This window comes from Nothobranchius furzeri, chromosome 16, assembly GCF_043380555.1.
Source record: "Nothobranchius furzeri strain GRZ-AD chromosome 16, NfurGRZ-RIMD1, whole genome shotgun sequence".
In the NCBI taxonomy this organism is placed as follows: Eukaryota; Metazoa; Chordata; class Actinopteri; order Cyprinodontiformes; family Nothobranchiidae; genus Nothobranchius; species Nothobranchius furzeri.
The window spans coordinates 42,205,271-42,220,207 of record NC_091756.1 but is presented as its reverse complement, the minus strand read 5'-3'; the positions used below and the strand labels follow the sequence as shown (position 1 = coordinate 42,220,207).

Here is a 14,937-nt window from a genome sequence, read left to right as displayed (position 1 = left end):
CTTCAACCAATTTTAGTAAAACTGAAGATTTTGTGATCTAAGTTATATAATTAACCTTAATTTCATGTTATGGAGTTAAACAAGTGTTCAATAAAACCCAGCCTTGTGAAAAGTCTGGAAATAGTTCCTTTGTTCATTGAGCTGCTGATGAAATTTGTACTTTTTAACGGGGGTGTACTCATTTATGCTGAGCACTGTTCTTCTGCTGCATGAATAGTTTTAAGTTTATCACCAAAGAAGGACACAAGTCCATCCCTAGTTGTTGCACTATCGCTGAATGAGAGACACTCTCTTTTAAAGCAAATTTCACATACATATTAAAAAAAAACATCATTACTTTATGTTTGAGTTGAACTTGGATTCTATCGGGGCATTTGAGATGTCAGTAAATGATAGTAATAATGATTATAATGGATTCGATTGTAAAGCACTTTCCATTATTCACACAATGCAAAGAAAGAAAGAAAGCACAGAGGAGTGGTAAATGTACAGATCTGCACACAAAGCAATGCTAATTTATGCAGTTTCTGCACTTTATAATGTTAAAAACTTTGACTTGCTTTAATAGTATTTGTCAATAACAAACAACATTTGTTGCCTTTTCTCTCCGTCAGGCATCATTCGTCTTAGTGAGGGCTTCCACGACCGATACCCAGTGGGAGACTACCTGGATTTATTTGATCAGGCTGCTTACCAAATCCAAGGCAACCTGACTGCAAACACCAACGGATCCCCCAGCCATCCGAGTATCATCATAGGTAAGTGTCACAACCCTTTCAAATAAAAAATCCCTTATTTGAGTCGTATCCATAGCCAGTCTTCTTGATTATTTGGCTGAGGGGGTTCAGACCTATGCAGAACAGCTGTGGGGACTGGGCGTCTCCTTGGTATATGCCACATTTGGTGGAGACTTGTGCATTTGGCTTGCAATTGGCCTCATTGATGGTTTTCCACAACCCCACTGACTTTGCAATGAAGGCTCTCAGAGTCCTGTTGATGTACAGATCCAAGCATTCAATGATCCATGAGTGCAGCATTGAGTCATAGGCTTTCTTGTAATCAATCCAGGCCGTACAGAGGTTGGTGTGTCGGGCTTTGCAGTCCCGGGCGACTGTACAGTCAGCAGCTGGTGTTTGGCTCCTCTGGCATCTCTGCTGATGCCCTTCTGTGCCACGCTCATATAATGATCCATGTGTCCACTTATCTTAGTCGCTATGATGTCTGACGTGTTGTGGGAAGACTGGTTATTGGCCGATAGTTGGATGGGACTGTGCCCTTGGAGGGGTCCTTCATGATCAGGATTGTGCGTCATTCAGTTAGCCATTCAGAGTGAGTCCCATCCTTTAGCAGCTGGTTCATTTGTGCTGCCAGGCACTCATGGAGTGCAGTGAACTGCTCAGGTCAGTAGGCGTAGATCCTGTCAGGCCCTGGTGCTGTCCAGTTTTTCATAACTGAGACTCTTTCCTGGGTGTCTACCACAATGAGGGATACTGGGTTCTGGGTTTAAACTGAAATTTTTACAATATACTATATATATATATATATATATATATATATATATGTATATACATATATATATATACATACAGTATACGTTTTTCAGCTGTGGAAATTTCAGTTTAAGTCCATTGCACAGATTTTATTTAGCATTTAAGAAAATACATGAACAAATAATTATATATATTACTTTATATAATTTGATAAATTCACAAAGTTCTGCCAACAAAACAGCCCCTCTCTGGTGCTGTTAGATCACCTTTAAATGACTATAAATGTTCTAGGACATTACTGAGTGCACAAGGTGTCTGATTCTCAAAGTCCTGTGCTGTTTCATGCAAATGGCCCGAGACACGTAGTTATCTGTGAGCTGGTGTCATTTGCATGTCAGGAAAAGAAACTGATGAAAGTAAAAAACAAAAATAAAAAGTAATGTGTACTGTTGTCCTAACAAACAGGTTGGGCATGTCATGAGAGTGTAGTGTCTGACATTGTTGCACCAGACCAGTGATGTCATAAATGTGTTATCACCCCATTGTTGCTCTGTTACACTCAAATGTGTCACAGGAAATAGATCTTCACATTTGAATGTTAAACTAAAAGCCTAAACTAATTATCTATTAGGATATCTCACGCATCAAATTGTCTGAAATAGATAAAAGATAGATTTTGTTTATTCATTTATTAATTTTAACCCTCTGGAGGCAGGCGTGAAAGCCTACCTACCTGGTTACTCCACATACGTATTTCATGAGCATTTTTTTTTACTCAGAAGTACCGCTGAAGGACTTAGTTGTTCGTCCTTTTATCAAAACTTATTTTGAGCCAGAGAGGGTTAAGAGGCCCCTTTGTTGATTTAGTAATCCTGAACCGATTAGTTGCTGATGCAACATTTGGGAAAGCTGTAAATGATAAAATGACCCGCACTTGTATAGCGCCTCTCAGAGTAAGGACTCCAAAGTGCTTTACGCTACAGTCACTTTGTCACCACAACAACTGCAATAATATACAAAAATTGTGCGAATTGCTCATATATGCTTAATTTTTTCAACTGCCTTAAGAGGAGCAGATTGCAGATGCTAATGATTTTCTGAAGCTGCTTGTTGGCATTGGACTCTTCTAAGTCAAGCAGTCTGAGCAATATTATTGTCGGTCAAAAGGTCGCTCATGCTTTTATCAGTCAGTTCGACGAAGGCTGTGTGAGACAGTTGACTGATTAAAGAAGCTTCTAGATAAGTCAGGGCATCTTGTTGTCCTGGTTTTTAACGTTGCAACACATTTTCCTGTCAGACCTTTATTTAATTATAGTTGATATCACTTTTTGTTTTAATAATATCCCACAACTCAACGGCAAACCTATTTATAATAGGAAATAGCCCAAATGCACGGTCGATTAGCTGTGTCATAGCATTGTTTAACCACAAACTAATACTTGCGATTCATTAGTAAGCAGTTTCCTGTCTGATGTTCATGGAAACAGTTTGAAATCAGAACGATCCAGCCGCTGTTATGAAGCAAGCCTGAAACCTCTGCCTTGCGATGACCCAGATACAGACATCCTGCAGCGTGGCATGATGCTGCATATCAGCTTTGTCTGTGCCAGTGAAATACTATTAGTCCAGTACATGAGAAGTTTCTTAAGAATGACACGTCAGCAGAGAGCAAAATGCTGCCTGACAATCAGATCTACAATTGTAGCACAAACATTTCCTGTTCAACACACCCCTTCCTGTTTAGACAGAGCACCAGGTTGTCAGAAAAGCTTGTTTCTATTCCTTCTCCTGGTTCCTGTTAAAAACTCAGGTCATGTAGCAGCTCAGTGATATGTGTGTGAAAGTGACCTGACCAAGCTGCAGCCGCTAGCATTTTGTGGTTGAGGTGACTTGACAGCTGCTTGAAACTTCTCTTTTATCCCCGTCTGAAGCACAGAGCCGTTTTGTAGCAGCCACTTTCACTTCAGTGAGGGAGGGAGGGTCATTTTGTTAAAAGAGCTGGTGACTCAGCCCTGAAGAGACTAACACCTTAATAAAACTAGACTTCCTTCTGCCTCACTTAGCCACTTCACTGAAGTGCTGCATAAAGCAATCATTGTTTTTTGTGTCAGACCCAGCAGTAGTATCCACAGGAGGGTAGAGTCTTACAAACTTCCTTCCTCTGTATCCTGTTTCCAGCTTCGCCGCTCCTATCTGTTTCTGTCTTTTCCCATCGCCCAAACGCGGCCTCAAAGAAAGCTGCAAAGAAAAACTGATTTCAGTTCTAAACAATAGCCTTTTCACACTGGACTGAGTCAGTGCATTGAGCACAGCTTAGCATGCTGCACTATTTTGTTTCCCTTTTTAAATAAGTAATCCTTAGAGTGAAGGGGGCAGTGTGTTGGAACCCCACTCAGTATTCACACCATGCCCTGGGAGAGCCCAGTGAGGTGCCGGCCGGTGGCCAGGAACTTCGCTCTCGGATTCTCTTCAGCCGCTGGCCAAATCTCTGCTGCCGCCGAGCACCAGCGGCAAGTCGGTCTGGCTCCTTTGTTTGTTTGTCCTACCTCCATGGAGCCAAATCAGCCCCCTTTAATGGACATGGGGACCTTTAAATAGACTTGATCACTGTGTGTATCATTTAGGGCTTAGCAACATTAGCAGTGATCCTGTTTCACATTCACTGTTGTCAGTGTAGAAGACAGATCCGGGCTATCAATCTTTTTCTCTGAGGAAGGGAAAAAGATAAGGCTTGCATTCTGCTTCATCCCAATACATCACGGCTTCACTTTTGCAGATAAGGGAATAATGAAGGCACGGACAGCCTAATGAATGCTGAATATCGTTTCTCAGCATGGACTCACACCGTTTCTGGGCTCAAATCGTTTGAGAAATAATGTCTTCCGACTCATTGTGAGCAGCAGTGGTGACGCTGTGTGCACCGCAGTGATGCTGCAGGTTTTTCTTCACAATCAAAGATGCAATTACTGTTGTTTTTTTTAGTTGTTTGTGTACTTGCTTTGGAGTCTGTCATTATGTGTACCTGTTGCAGGAGCCAAAGGAATTTGCACTGGCTGCACTCTCAATTTAGAGGTATGAGGTGGATGAAACAAACTTGTTGTTTTTTGTTTAAAGAGAATAAAAATTAAGAGTTTGTATGATGATGCATTAAGCCCCATGACCTTCTCAGCAACCCCAAAAAGGTGAAGATCTGGGTAACTGTTTTGGGATCTCGAGGAAAGCAAAACTCCACTTGGACTTGAGGATTCATTGGTTGAATTTTCCTTTCCTAAACTATTGAGTAGTCACTTTCATGAAGGCTGAGAAATGTGAACCCATGATAGAAGGAGCACACTCTGGTTGCCCTGTTTGAAAAATAGGACCACAGCTCAGAGAGGATCCCATCCATTTCTAGCTTCTAGAGATTAGAGAAATTTCAGAGGAGACCTTTTAGGACTTTTTTCGGGTTCTGTGGTCGATACAAAATGTGTTTACGAAGTTCTTTGCATAAAATCCCTTTCACATGAAGTGATCTCAGCTGTTTTATTCATGACATTTTCAGTACCTTCCAGAATGAGCTGTTTCAGAACTCTGTCACTTCAGACGGCGTCTGAATCGGAGATTGCTGCGGCTCTTTCCTCTGTTCTAAATGACTTGAACACGTCTTTAAAACCACAACAAGTGGAAGCGCTAAAAGCCTTTCTTCTAAAGAAAGATGTTTGTGCCATCGCCAGACGCCATTTTTACTACAGCAAAAAAAACTACAGCGTTGCGCGGTACAGTCGGTATTTCCACCTTTTTTCTGATTGGTTACTTTTGAGCTGGCTAGTCCCGCCCCTCATGTGCCTCTCTGCCTGAGAGTTTCCAGGCTAGTTCTCTGTGTAGAATTAAACAGAGGACGAGTCTGGCAGGCCAGGCTATCAGAATATAGCTGCTGCTGCTCCTCCAGCATGTAGAAGTTAAAGGGTGTTCTCTCTCCTTTGTGATGTCACAAATGACCACTTTCTGAAACGACTTGATTTAGACATACAATTACTGAAACTAGATACTAGCAGAAAAAGGATTGATAGGTTTTTTCACATTTGGAGTGTTTTAGAGGCAGTAGAGACTCACATGGTAGTCCTTTAGCTTCGCCTCTTCAGTGGAGAACACAGTCACCAGATTAAGTGCTCTTTCTACTTCGCGTCAATATTCCCAGTCTGGTTCAGCAGTTCCCTGGACCCAAGCTAGCCAAGGACAAGTCCTTCTCTCTTCTCTCTGAGGATGGATAGGAGGCAAACCTGGAGGTTGCAGAGCTCAAGACGTTGAGGTTCTCTTTGGTAGTGACAAAGATGGATAGGATCAGGAATGAGCCCATGAGGGGGACAGGTCATGTTAGATGATTTGTAGATAAAGTCAGAGAGGCCAGAGATAGTCTGGACATGTCCAGGGGGAGACAATGATTATATAGGTAGAAGGATGCTGAGGTTGGAGCCACCAGGCAGGAGGCTGAGAGGAACACCAAAAAGGAGATTTACTGACGTAGTGAAAAAGCACCTGAAGTAATTTGGTGCCTCCTTCAGCCAACTGATTTTCATAAGAGCTGATGTCCACCAACATGCCTTCTGGTTGCCCCTCACAACCTTCTGGTCACAGCTTATGCAAAAGAGGCTCTAAACGCATTCCAGACTGACATATCTCCAACCTTCCCTGGGAGGAGGGTAACACTCTCCTGGAGGTGGATTATTTCCCAGCTCTGACTGTTAATATTGGTTGTTAAAAAAAACAGAACTTTATGCATAAACATACTTTAAATAGAGTCATTAATCTGCTGAAGCCTTATGAGAATATTTTAGTTTATGTGATAAGCAAGATAATGAAATTTGCAGCAAGCTTAGACAACCTGCCTTTAATTTACGGGTCAAGTTGTCAGCTAACTGTTTAAGGTTTTCAGCCCTGAGCCTTTTTTTCAACTTGCAGTGGAAAAAGAATATTTTTAAATCAATTAACAACAGCTTCACAATGTAAAATATCCCCTTTAGTAGGACAAAAAGCAAAGGAGGATCCTGTGTTATAATGTTAGAAAACACATTATTAGTAAGCTTAAAAAAACATCTGACTTTATGCAAGTCTCGGATCTCCTCACAGAAGCTCAGCCCTTGCAGAACAGAAATTAAGCCACATGGAAACAAACTGAGCCTGAAAACAACTTTGAGTTGAGTTTTTACAACAAACACAGTCAGATGCAGTGCAGGCGCTTCTAGGGAGGAGGAAACCACAGCAGCTGTGGAATTTTCTTTGGTGGAAATCTACAAAAATAAATAAATAACATACCCATGAGTCACGGACATACCTACCCACCATGTAACTAAAGTCGCAAAAAATGTGTCCCCACTTGTGTCTTGTTTTGTCTCTTTGTGGGTGAAGTTTTCTGATTGTGTTGTGTCTGTGTGTGTTTTTATTTTAAACCACTGTGGGTGGATTTCACAGGAGAAGCCAGCGCCTCCACCATGTGGGACAACAACGCCTGGGTGTATTTCTATGACAACACCACAGAGGGAGAGCCTCCGTTCCTCATCCAGGACTTCATCCATGCCCTGCAGCCCGATGCCCGCTTTATTGTCATGCTCAGGGACCCAGTGGAAAGGTGGGTGAAATTTCCACCTCACTGCCCTCAGTTGCGTACTAGCTCTAAAATGCACGTCAATGATAGGAGAAAAAGCCCCCATCATTACTGTTGACACTGGTGATACAGACAGATACTTAACTGGGTTCATGGGAAACAAAAACTGTGTTGTCATGAATGGATGGGTTGGTTTACTGATGTTAGCTGTCACACAAGTTTCATTGTGATGTTTTTATTAGACATGGTGGAGATCACAGCTGAGGACACCTGCTTTTCTTCTCTGTTTTCATCTCAAAGAACATCCGAGCGGGCTCCCTGTAATTATTTTTGTTGACTGCTGGCCGTGCAACCTTTCCCAAAAACAATTGTAGGGAGGGGAAATGAATTGCATGGTCGATTAGATTAATCATGCCATTTTCATTAGGTGAGACTTGTTCACAACCTGTGGCAGAGACTGTGCAGAAGAACTATGGGTCTCTCTTACTGACTTTTTAACATCTCATTTCAGCTTGGAAATAAATATAAATATTTCACTATTTTTCCTTTTTCCTTGCAGTTTTGCATATCTGTATTTTTTATTCCTACTGTGTAAAGACCTAGCTTGGATGTCCTACAGAGGTGGTCTGGACCAACGGACTCAATACAGACATGATCCGCACGTCCATGCAACGTAGACTTTTTGCAGGGTTTACTTAAAGACCAAGTTCACTAATTTTTTAACACATTTGCAGTGGTCTCTAGTATAAATTAATGACATATGAGTCAATCTCTTTGGGAAAAAAGCTCTGGTGCTTCTGCTTCAGAAGTAAAAATAAGCCAGAAGAGAGAGTAGTACAACACAGCAGGATTTGGAGTATTATTTCCTGACATTTGGGCATCTCTCCTCTGATTGGCTAACATGACTGCAACTCAACCACTGACTCTGTTTACTTTCCAAAATTGATGTTTTTTCTCCACAAATAACACATGCCTGAAGGAGTTCTGCTGTGTGGTGGAGTTGCTAATGCTAACGGTTAGCTTCTACTAGTCGAGACTAGTTTCCTGGGTGCTAATCCAACAACAGCCTTCCCTGTTGTGAGCCAAGATGGGTGAGTCCACGAATGCTAATTTTCAGCATGACGTGCAATTGACTTGCTTTTCTAATTCGAACGCTTCCTCGGCTATTTATTCTTGGCGACTAATGCAGGGAATATAAGGGTAGAAGACTATTTTTGCATTTAGCCTCCATATTAAACTCAGAGAGGCCGATCATATGTCCAAAACAATTAGAAAATGGTTTCTCAGTAGACATGGTCTTTAATGTGCTCTCTGTTACCACTTTGTTTGCTTCAACAGTTTTGCATCAACAAACGTTAGCTTAGCTTTAGCTCAGATGTATAAAAAATACAACAAATTAAAGCTGTGCATGAATGTCACATTTGTTGACAGTGCTCCTCTTGTTTTGCAGGCTTTACTCTGACTACCTTTACTTCGGCATTGCCAACAAATCAGCTGAGGACTTCCATGAGAAGGTGTCAGAGTCACTGCAGCTATTTGAAGGGTGCCTTACAGAGTATACAATGCGCTCCTGTGTGTACAACACTACTATCAACAATGCTATGCCAGTGAGTGGTTCCTGCCTCCTGCTTTTGTCTGCTTCAAAGCTGCTTTTAGCCACCAGTTTAGCGGGTGGGAGGGGACAAGGGTCTCAGGGCAAGGCGAAAGAAGTGAAAGCCACAATTCATTAGCACACGCTAAAGCTTGCAACTCAGAGTTTAATGAAAAGGACTGGAAACCTGCAATTCAGAGTTTGAAGCCTTTTATTTAGCTGTGTGCAACAAAACCTCATTTAGCAATGCAACAAACTTTCTTTTGGCCCACAGATCAAGTTTTAGTGTCGGGTGGTTCAGGGCTCTGGCACTAGGCTTCCCGCCAGCTTTTCCCACACTACCCTAAGACAGGCTGGGCGATGAAGGGAAGGAGTCGGGCCAGTCCTGTTACAGTTCATACAGGTTTCAAAAGTAAAAGTTCTCCTGGGAAATGTTGCCCTGTTTGTTGCGATCGTTGTTTTAATTCGGGACTAGTTTGTTTTGAGCGGAATGAGAAAGCAGTGAAGCGGCTGTCACTGTCACCGTTTTGAACCAATGCGGCGCACGTATATAGTAAACAGAAATCCAACAAGACGTGTACTCGGTGACCGACCCAAAAAGCGATAAGTAGAATACCTTAAAACGTCTTAATTTGTGGAAAAGAATGTTTTTTATGGAAACGTGGAGCTGAAACACACAAAAAGTAACTTGGAGCGAAATAACGTCATATATTTTTATTGTTCTCACTGACCATTTATCATTTGATGACGTTCTAACTAAAATGTTTCACGTTTTTATTTTGTATAATCAGAATAATAACTAGAGGCCTTCACAGCCCTTTCACTGCTCTGGCCTAACATTAGTGTACAAACATGATATTGCATGACGTTTGCTCTAAATTTGTACAAAATTTTACCAAAAATATAGAGCAGCTGTTGAAAATATGTATATTGTAAGATTATTCATATTCTATCAACTATAAAAATTTTCATTTTGCGTGGGTTCCAGCTCTATCTTGCCATAATTTGTCTATATTTTTTTTACTGAAACAGCATTTGCTTTTTCAAAGTAACTACTGTATATTTGGATGAAATGATGTGATTACTCCCTTGGGTGTAATGAATGCACGTTAATAAAACAATCATATCCAGATACATCAGTTCAGTTTATTACATTTTCTGAGATCACTTTGAAAACTATCACGTCCTCCTTTATGAGTAATGTTTACACATGTCTCAGTCCATCTAACATCAAAACAAATGTCAAAATAAAAGCAGAACATTATAAGACAGAAATATTACAATAAACCCTTGAACATGGTTCACAGATGCACAGAAAACATATCTGCACACCTCAAGTTTTTTTAAATAAATTATTTGCTGCATCCCCTTGTGTTCTCTGCTGATTTCCCAAAATTTTACAGAAATAATATTTACAAATTCACACAAAACATTTTCACATATTGACAGTAACACGGTGTATCACTCATCACTGTCACTGTCAGAGCTGTAGTCAGATGCAGCTTTTTCTTCACTGGCTAAAGACACATTTGCGCAATTTTGGCACCGGCATAAATCTGTGCATGACAGTCCTGCTGACTAACGCGATTCAATTTGTAAATACATTTTCTCTGTTCACCTTGCGGCCTATTTATTTACAGGTCCTGATCTTAAACTGCCTCTGACAAGCTTCATGGCGGGTCAGTGCTTACTCTCTGCAGCTGGCCTAAATGTCCATCGGTTAATATTAGTTATTAATTCATGTTGAAAAGCACCACAGCTGTGCTCACATTGGTATCATATTCCTTTGTGTTTTACGGAAAAATTAGAGCTCTGATTAACGTCTTTGAAGGGGAAGAAATCCAACATAGGACCACAATTGGCATAAAATGTTATTTCCAAAAAACACTTTTGCAAAATGAGGGAGGAAGTGGGTTGGGTGGTGAGACTTGTTGGTTTGGAGTGTCATCAATCACCCTTTATAAAAGTATTTCAGGGTTGTTGAAAAAAGCAAAGGAGCATAGGTTATTTTCACTAGTCCAGAGTTACTCAGTTTCATGAACACAGTTTTGACTTCAGATACACTAATTTAATATATTGATTAAATAAAATTAAACTCAAAGCTGATCATGTAAAATTTGCGTGTTCAGCAACAATTTTTTGACCAGTTTGTCAAAAACCCAATGATGTTTCTGTGCAAAAGCCTTGAACAACTATTTAATTTTGTTTGATTTTACTTTCAGTTAGCCAGACTTTCCTAATAGGGAAGATTAACCTAGTTCCTCTACAAAAGGTTTCTTGGACAGAACTCATGCTGCTTCTTCTTGTTTTGTGCCCAACAGGTGAGATTGCAGGTTGGTCTGTACATTGTATATTTGATGGATTGGCTAACAGTTTTCAGCAAGGAGCAGATTCTGGTTCTGAGGTTGGAAGACCATGCCAATAACAGGAAATACACGATGCACAAAGTCTTTGATTTTCTTAGCCTGGGTAAGTAAGATACAAAAGTAAAATTCTTAAGTCCTTCTTGCAAGCAGGCATGTCATTTGGGCATTTGTATTCTTTTACAGGACCAATTACAAAACAAATTGAATCAGAAATCACAAAAAGTCCAGCGTCAAACACCAGAAGACCAGCAGACAAAAGCTTGGGCCCCATGCTAACTATAACAAAAGAGATCCTGAAGGACTTTTACATGCCGTTCAATGAGAAACTGGCAAAAGTTTTGAGGAACGACTCTTTCCTCTGGGACTCAAAGCCCTGAATGGCAGGAGGACCTCATCTAAACCTCGCTCAAGTGCCCCTGTAAATCAAATTATTTTTCAGTGTAAATTATTTTTAAGTTATAAAAAGACATAAATCAAAGATAGAACAAAATAAAGCACAAGCAAGTGTGGTGGTTTTGTGTGTGTGTGTGTGTGTGTGTGTGTGTGTGTGTGTGTGTGTGTGTGTGTGTGTGTGTGTGTGTGTGTGTGTGTGTGTGTGTGTGTGTGTGTGTGTCCAGAAATAAAAAATATATTGTGAGTTTTAGGAAAATGAAAGTCTCGTGTTGTCTTTCTTGATTTTATAAACAAGAGTTGGTAATGCTTTACAATAAAGGCCCCTTTATTAATGTTACCAGTATTGTTTACTATTAACTATTCTTAGGGATGGGACAGAGGATATGCTAAGCATTAAGTTAAGCAGTTGTTAATTTGTTATTTAGTAGTTTAGTAATGCTTAATAATGCACTAAGTAATGTTAATAGAGGAGCCCTTTTTGTAAAGTGTTACCCAATAGTTCAAAATACCAACCCCCCCAAAAAAGATGTGACAGGTGAAATATTTTAACGGCTGTATAATACAGGGAGAGTCCAGCTCTGTGGTAGATTACTAAAACAACTCTGCCCTCTTCTGTAGAATCCAAAAACTTGCTATTTTTTTAGAAATGTAAAAATAGACATATGAGTATAGTTACAATTTTTCATAAACGTCACACAAAATCTGCTGTGTTTTGGGTATTATTAAAGTATGATGGAAAATTACAAACAAAATGAATGTTTGTTTGCACATTTGTGTGATGAAGCTTCAACTTTCAGCAAAGTGACCAGAAACTAAAAATGGCTTATTTTAGCTGGTCAGAATTAAAAAGATAGATAACACAAATTAGAATTATTATACTATTACTATTATAGTATGTGCACACTGATGTTTAAATGTACAATATTTAAGAGTTTCACAATAAAATAAAACAACCGCCTGAATCATGTTAGAAGGAAGGTTATATTGAAATAAACATTCTTCTCAGATGGCTGGTGAAGGCCAGGTTTTTTCCTTTTAAAAGAGCTAAAAAGGTACGTACTCTTTGTTTACAATCTGTGCACAGTCTGCAGGGTTGCCAAATCTGTGCCAGCTAGCGCAGCTGTGTTGGCACTTGTAATTCAACCCTGGCCATCAAAAAGCTCCAGAGTTGTGCACAAGTAAAATAAATGGCCCACATAGTATTTTTTGTGCCCCTAAATGTCGGGATACTTGCTTTTTAATGATGCATGCACATGTTTAAAATGACTGCCTCATGTAACGTGTTGATTTGAAGTGTCACTCGGCCCATGAGATTAATACATTTGCACGCTGCAATCTACAAGTAACCAGTAGATGAAGTTGACAAAACGAGCGAGACACACTCACCATGGTCTCTCCATCTCTGGTATTGAGGTCCTTAATACTATCTACGATAGGCTACTACTCCTGTCTTTTTTTCTATTGTGATCTCAAAATTAACCATGTAGACGCCATGTTTGCTTTGGTTGTACCCCACAGAGCCAGGACTTTATTTGGTCTGTGCACTCTTTTGTAGCAGCCGTGGCACAGCACGCTCCCACTGACACAGCTGCTTGTCCTAGTGCTCTGCCACAATGTTTTAGGGCTGTTAAAACCCCTCACTAAACTCTTATACACATGTGTCTGACAGGAATTAACATTTTCACACTTTTCCCACACTCTCAAAGTTCAAACGTTCATACCTTTGGATGTAGAACACAATTTGCTGTAAAAAGAAAGTATGCAAAATGACATTAAAACAATCCACAGAACTGTGAGGCTGCAAAAGATGAACCACTTTATAGATAGGGACCACCGTATATTTTGGCTCTCAGAAGCCATTGCATTGTTTTGTTTTATTCTAATTTCAGGTAAAGAAGGATAGAGGCTAACGATGCAAAGGGTGAATTAGAAACAAATATTTGTCTCTAAGAAATCTCAAGCTGTTATTTCAATCACCAACAACTCGATATTACAGTGCAACGTATTTATCTACTTACCAACTTACTGTGTGCAACATGTATTCGCTCGTCATCTAGAATCTTCTGTTGCTGATCCGTAGATGGCAACAGCTATGAAACTGAACTGTACTTTTAGAAAATAGACTGTAGTACCACATTTGACCACACGGTGTCCGTTTTACTTCATTTATACATAAGGCACTTTTATAGTTTTTCTCGATTGCTTGAACACTAAAACCAACCGTTTGAACTAAAATTCCAAAACCATATTGCCATTTTTCAAAAGGCACACCCATTTCCCTGAACCACACACACTACTCCGTTTTAACACAAGTCAAATTTAGTAAAATGTTACCGCAAAACTCTACACACAAATTCCTACATTTTTCAGTGCTGACACCATGTGGTCATTTAGAAGGCACATGCAGTCAATAATGTTAACTTGAGTCAGCACAGCTTGAGCTCCATTAGCACACAATTATCCACCTGGAAACACAAGGCATCACAATTTAACACACACCAATCAGAAACTCTAAAGGGTAGATAAAAGGACCAAAGCCAGCTCATTCCAAAGAGCTGCAAACGAAGGAGGTGGAGGAGGTCTACGACATCAGAGAGGAGGAGAAGGAAGTTTAAAGCTTGGTTTATGCTTGATGCGTCCGCTAGGTTCACACAGCTCCGCGCGGCAAAATTGCGTCATTTTAACAACCATGCCTTTTCACCGCACCTCCGCACGGCCCAAACGTTCCGCACCACGCACCTAGGAATTTTTCTAACCACGCGGACGGTCGGACGCGGAAAAACATGGCGGAAAATAAATGCGTCAAGCGTAAACCAAGACATCAGGGTGGAGGAGACGGAAGAGGAAGACACCAGGGTGGAGGAGGGGGAAGGGGGAAGAGGAAGACACCAGGGTGGAGGAGGGGGAAGAGGAAGACACCAGGGTGGAGGAGGGGGAAGGGGGAAGAGGAAGACACCAGGGTGGAGGAGGGGGAAGAGGAAGACACCAGGGTGGAGGAGGGGGAAGAGGAGAAGCAGGAGGTCTAAGACACCAGGGTGGAGGAGGCGTAGGAGGAGAAGGAGGTCTAAGACACCAGGGTGGAGGAGGTGGAGAAGGAGGTCTAAGACACCAGGGTGGAGGAGGTGGAGAAGGAGGTCTAAGACACCAGAGTGAAGGAGGAGATGGAGGTCTAAGACACCAGGGTGGAGGAGGTGGAGAAGGAGGAGGTCTAGGACACCAGCGTGGAAGGGGAGGAGGTCGAGCATGACAGCGACACAGAAGGGGAAGAGTCAGGGCAAGGAGACAAGTGGTCTTGGATGAAATTCAAGCCACTTTAGATGACCAAGTCCTTGTCTATGGTAAGACTATGAGGGAGGCGGGGCAACAGGTCCAGCCAAATGTGAGTCGCTTCATCCTGGTTCAAGACTGGTTTACCAATGACCCAAGGATTACTAACACCTATCTGCCTGCATTCTCTCCCTTTCTACACCCGATAGGACTTTTTTTTCAGCATGGCGGTGGAAAATGTACGACAGA

At 41.1% G+C, this 14,937-nt stretch overlaps 1 protein-coding gene across 1 annotated transcript in view; it reads left to right on the top strand.

Moving 5' to 3' along the window:
- The window catches only part of LOC107387792 (carbohydrate sulfotransferase 15), a 61,857-nt gene extending 50,335 nt beyond the window's left edge, over positions 1-11,522 (top strand). Inside the window, exons 5-9 of the mRNA XM_054749258.2 lie at positions 615-758; positions 6,939-7,095; positions 8,522-8,678; positions 10,984-11,131; positions 11,212-11,522. Of these exons, the coding sequence (XP_054605233.1) occupies positions 615-758; positions 6,939-7,095; positions 8,522-8,678; positions 10,984-11,131; positions 11,212-11,405 (800 nt within the window). The 3' untranslated portion in view covers positions 11,406-11,522. The remainder of the gene's footprint in view (positions 1-614; positions 759-6,938; positions 7,096-8,521; positions 8,679-10,983; positions 11,132-11,211) is intronic.
- Positions 11,523-14,937: the final 3,415 nt, after the last annotated feature.